At 52.0% G+C, this 5,721-nt stretch overlaps 1 protein-coding gene across 1 annotated transcript; it reads left to right on the plus strand.

Moving 5' to 3' along the window:
- Positions 1–3,204: 3,204 nt before the first annotated feature.
- On the plus strand, positions 3,205–5,167 carry LOC124695633 (heavy metal-associated isoprenylated plant protein 6-like). Its single transcript, XM_047228459.1, has 4 exons — positions 3,205–3,454; positions 3,542–3,828; positions 3,963–4,044; positions 4,153–5,167. The coding sequence occupies exons 1-4, from the start codon at positions 3,313–3,315 to the stop codon at positions 4,887–4,889; spliced, it is 1,248 nt and encodes a 415-aa protein (XP_047084415.1). The 5' UTR covers positions 3,205–3,312; the 3' UTR covers positions 4,890–5,167.
- Positions 5,168–5,721: the final 554 nt, after the last annotated feature.

The raw sequence follows: 5,721 nt of genomic DNA on the forward strand, positions 1-5,721 counted from the left end.
GAGAGGAAATAGAAGACATGAAGAATGATATAATGGTGTCCTGTCCGTGTCATTGAATTGCTAGATGAAAAGGCGAAACGGGGTGCAAATGAAGATAGAGCAAGCAACGATTTATTGTTTAAGGTGAATTACTATTTTAAAAGTTTGCCAAAGAATTAAGTTGGTGAATTGCTTATATCCATCAAAGTTTTTTTTAAATACAGCTGGGGTGGGGGGTTGGGGGGACGTTTTGTCGGAGTCCCGCATTACTCCGTCTGGGTGACTCATGCGGCAATGGAACCCTAGTCGGCTACATCCGCTGATGGTACGGCGTCGTTGAAGCCAAGGGGAGGGGAAGGGGGCGGCAACAAACTGGAGCATTAAGCTTTTGTTGTTGTTGAATACTTCTTGTTCGTCTGAGGCTTAATTACATGTTAAATAAATCCGTTTGTTGAACCTTGTTTAATTGGAAGGTTTGCTCATCTATTTTCCCTAAAAGAGGAAAACAAAATCATGAGTAGTGCCTCCCGTACCATGACACCCATTCACCCAAATCTCTGGAGGTTCCATCGAAAAAAAAGCGAAGATAAAAGAGAGAGCTACACATGGTAGACACGGCAAAGAAGCTGTGTATTAAAGCTGTCGCGCGTGAGCTCCTCAAGGCAATTTCCACCAGCTAAAAGGAAAAAGGGAGCAACAAAGAAATAACCTTGGAATCATATGGTGCTATGAACCGGCTCACCACATAGTGGTGCATTGGTTCCTACATTCTGACGAGAAAAACGAATCAACATCTTGATTCGCTTCTTTGTATGCAGCTATGGGCCCTTTGGCATAATTGTGAAAAGATTAGCTGGAAAGGTGGTAGTTGTTTATTCAAGAGTGGGGCAATTTGAGACCCACAACCAACTTAACACATAGCAGCTAATTTACAAGCAATTCTAAGTATGACAGATTTTTCGCTGAGCCAACTCCACATAGTGCATGGTCTTATGGCATACGCTACGGCCCGCGACATGGATATGGATGCGTATGCGTTGACGACATCTTGACGTCCCAGGTGACCATAATTGACACTGGACCAGCCGCAAACAGCCAGCCAGCCGCTCGCACCAAGGAACTTGCCGACGTTTGCCCATGATGCGCACAACGGGGCAGCAGAAACCTGTATCTCATCTGCGTCCTTGGCTGCATATAGTTAAGATTCAAGAAATTCAAATTCCTTTGCCATGATTTGTTATCTCATAAGCTTGCTCAACTTACATAGGTTCTCAACCATTCTATAATACCATATATAATTCACCACTCCTATCGGTAGCATCAAACTTAGCGTCGAGTGCATTCCATAGTTTGTTCCCATGTCAAACGTGCTGATAAACGTATACCAACTTATATTACAAAGCTGGCCGCTTGCCCGCACGAATGAAACTACCATCGTCTACCGACAACGTGCATGGCGGCGAAGGAGAAACCTATATCTCATGATCCAACCGCGTCCGGGCAGCACATACTTAGAAGTTTGAGTTACTTTGCCATAACTTGTATCTCATAAGCCTTGCTTAATTATATGGGTTATCAACCATCAATCATTCGATAACAGCACAAAAATTACCACTCGCATCAGCGTTGAGCGCATCCTATAACCTCTTGCCATCTCGGATGTGCAGAGAGATAAGAATCCACCAACTTACATCCAAGAACACTTAAGACGGCACCGGCAATGAGTACTGTGTCCTGGTCTCCCTAAATGTTTTATCCTCAGCAGGAGAAAGTGGACCTCTAAAAGTATCATCCGCAATCTGGTGCACGCCCATAACACTGAGCCGCAAGTAGGTTTTAGCGTGTCATATTATAAAATAAGAGCTCCTAAATGGGTTCGTACGAGCGCAACAGGAAAATCAGATGGCGAAAGTTGCCTAAACATATAAGATTTTTTTGGATTGTTAAGTTATTAGGAAATTTCCAAGTTATTTTGACTATCGAAAACAACATCGCACAAGCACTAGCTGATATGACCACATGCATAAGGCTGAGTACATCTACTAGATCTGTATATGGAGCCCATACTAGTGAAAGGTAAGAGAGGAATATCACTTACACCATTACCGGGAAGGCCGCCGCACCAGTTTCGTTGTTAAGGTCACCCATGGTATTGTCTGGGTCAACGGATTCAAAGAGGTCGGCTGAAAAGGAGCAAGGACAAGCCGAAGGTGAAAAACTCGAACTGTAATCGAGCAGTCAAGCTGAGATGCTCTTTAGACACTTAGGACATGAACTATGGTGGCAGCTACATGCTACTTCCCCACGTAATCACGAAGCTAAAAAGAAGATGAAGTAGTGATTGTGAAGAAAAACAGTCCAATGCATGCTACTTCCTCAATGTTCCTCACTATCACTTTGTACGCAGATACTTTTTATTCCAGTGGAGTAGCATCGGTCCACCACTTTCCCTTCTTTCCTCTTCTCTCCGTTCCCTTTCCTCCTTTTTTTTAACTTTATCTGTTGAGGATGTAGCCTCCCTTGCAAGAGACTAGTAGTTGGTCTGCCAGGCAGCTATTTGAAAGTTCGGCCTGACATCCGAGCCTGATTGGCATTTGGGGCAGTGAGTTGAGGCTAGGTGTTGGCCATGTCCTTTGGTGCATATGATCTCGATAAATGGGGTTTTGGAGGAAGACTCTAGAAGCCCGATTTCGAACTTCAATTGTAAAGTTAGGAAACGAGATGCGTGGTGATGCGATGCCAACGACGAAAGAGAAAAAAAAATGCGTGAACTCTTCTAGTATTGTCGGTCTAAATCAAATAAGGCAAGGATAGACAGATAGTAGCTACTACACATTGTAGACACGGCCGGAGAAGGAAAAAAAGTGATGCAGCAAAAGGTACTGTATTTGCGCGTGCGCTGCGCAAGGCAAATTCCTCCCGCAAAAAGGAAAGGAAAAGGGCGAGCGAAATTACCTCACGCTACCGCCGGCGATACGCAAAAAAGGAAGGAAAATCCACGCGGCAGACGCAGACGCCGCGCTGACGTCGCAGGTGACCGTAACCGGCACTCTCCCTGCCGTCGACGCGCACGGCGGTCGGGTCGATCACCACCACCTGACACCTCGGCCCCACCACCACCACCACAGCACGCGTCATGCCTTTCCTTTCTCCTTCCTCCTCCGCCTATTTATCTCCGCCCGCACCACATCGCCGTTTCGTTTTGTTTTCTGCTCGTCTCGTCTCGTCAAACACGCAGCGAGAGCCACACGCCTGCCTGAGACTCCCCAACACGAGCGAGGGAAGAAGAAGAAGAGTCCAGACACCACACACCCACAGCTTGCTCGTTGCTCCATGGGGGCGGGGAAGGACGCTCCACCTCCGGCCACCGACGGGGCCGCCGCGCCGGCGCCGCCGCAGCCGGTCGTGCTCCGGATGGTCTTGCATTGCGACGGCTGCGCCAAGAAGGTCAAGAAGTCCATCCACCGCATGCCTGGTACGCGCGCACCCGCATCCCTCCAACACGCTCTGTTTCGTTTTCGATTTGGTGTCTGATGATGAATTCGCTTCTTCTGCTCTGCAGGCGTGGTGTCCGTGGTGGCGGACGCGGCGGCGAACACGGTCGTGGTGGCGGGGACGGCGGACGCGGCCGCGCTCAAGGCGCGGATCGAGTCCAGGACCAAGAAGCCCGTCGAGATCGTCTCCGCCGGCGCCGCCCCAAGCAAGCCCCCTCCTCCCGCCGCCGACCCCAAGAAGCACCCCGACAAGGGCGCCGGGGCCGACAGCAAGGGGGATAAGGCCGGCGCCGAGTCGCCGCCCAGAGAGGAGAAGAAGCAACCGCAACCGCCCGAGGAGAAGAAACCCGTCCAGGTCGGTACACAAGCGGCAAATCCTGCCCCCACGCAACGCTCTCTTCCTCCCTCTGCTCTGCCCCCAACCACTCCCACCGACCATCATCTCCAACTAACAATGTTCTCTCCGCTCTGGTTTTGATTCTTCGCCAGGACGCGACGGCGCTGCTCAGGATCCGCCTCCACTGCGACAGCTGCGCCGACCGCATCAGGCGACGCATCTACAAAATCAAAGGTGCCGTTTTGTTCGCACCATCAATTCCCCATCCAATTCCTGCTCTGACGCTCTGCTGTTAATTTTGTGTTTTAATTCGAAATTGACGGGTGTTTTTAATGTCTCCAGGGGTTAAGGATGTGATCCTCGAGGGCAATGCCAAGGACGAGGTGAAGGTCGTGGGCACCATGGACGTGCCCGCCATGGTGGCCTACCTCAACGACAAGCTCAACCGCACCGTCGAGGCCGTCGCACCCGGCTCTAAACCCGGCGGCGACGATGCCAAGGACAAGGGCGGCGACGGCGACGGACACATCAAGAAAGACAAGGCGGCGGGAGACGACGCGCACAAGGCGGACAAGGGGAAGGGCATCGAGGTGGCCGGCCCGTCCGTGGCGTCGGCCGCGGCGTCGCTGGCGCCCGCGCCGATGGGCGCCAGCACGCACCACGTCTCGCCGTACGGCTACGGCAACGTCGCCTACCCGCCGCCGCAGCAGGGGCCTCCGCCAGGGTACTACGGTGGTGGCAATGCTGACGGCGCGGGGTACGCCACGCCGTACTACCAGCAGCCAAGAGCCGACGGCGCGGGGTACGCCACCCCCTACTACGAGCAGCCAAGAGGCGACGCCGGCGGCTACTACCAGCAGCAACCGAGAGGCGACGCCGGCGGCTACTACCAGCACCAACCGAGAGGCGACAGCTACTACCACCAGCCCCCCAGCGCCGACGGCGGCAGCTACTACCAGCACCCCGGCGGCTACGACCAGCACCCCAATCCGCCGCCGTACCAGCCGTACCCGTTCGACACGGCGCCGCCCCCGCAGATGTTCAGCGACGAGAACCCCAACTCCTGCTCCGTCATGTGACTCCGTCGGCTGCCCCTCGCATCGGAAGGAATTCACCTCACCGGGAAGAAGGAAGAAGATGAAATCTCTGACGTAGTTAACCGAGGAGTAGCACCTAGCTTAATTTAGCCTTTACTCGGATCGGCAGCGCCATCAAATTCATTCATTGACGCGCGGGCCCGATCAAATTTTGCTCATCCCATTTCTGTTGCCTGTCCCCTGACGATGATCGAGCCTTGTTCTTTCCACGATCTTCATTTTCTTAATTCGATTCAATTCAAATTACCAGATGAGATGAACCGGCCGCCAAGTGTGTGCGCGAGTGCTCGCCGGCCCGTTCGTCGCGAACTGGGCGTTGAATCGTGGACTGGTTTTACTGCTCCGCATATAATCTTGTCTTAGTCGCCGTCGCTTTTAGTCTCTTTTTCTTACGTTTGATCCCGTCATTTCTAGTCTGATCAGAGAGATGTGATCGAGACGCACACTATTGATTGACCAATGGTGTTGGTGACGGACGGGCAACAAGATCTCCGGACGTGGAGCAATTTAAATTTTGGAATCCGGCCGACGGCCGTGGCGGCACCGCCGATACCGTCGTGGCGGCAAATTCGATCTTGCATTCTTGCTCTCCCCATCCTTGCTGCGTCCGTCCGACGCGGCGCCTAGCAGGATCGATAGCAACGCCGCTCCAGCCCGCAGATATTCTCCACTTCGAATTCATATTTGTCGACCACTACTTGATGCTATTTGTTCCCGCAAATTCCACCCATTTATATATCATAGTATCGCACTCAAAGTAATAGATAGACGGAGTTCGATAAAGCTTGTTATGGTAGAATTTGTTGTACTGTAG

This window comes from Lolium rigidum, chromosome 3 (assembly GCF_022539505.1).
Source record: "Lolium rigidum isolate FL_2022 chromosome 3, APGP_CSIRO_Lrig_0.1, whole genome shotgun sequence".
Classification (NCBI taxonomy): Eukaryota; Viridiplantae; Streptophyta; class Magnoliopsida; order Poales; family Poaceae; genus Lolium; species Lolium rigidum.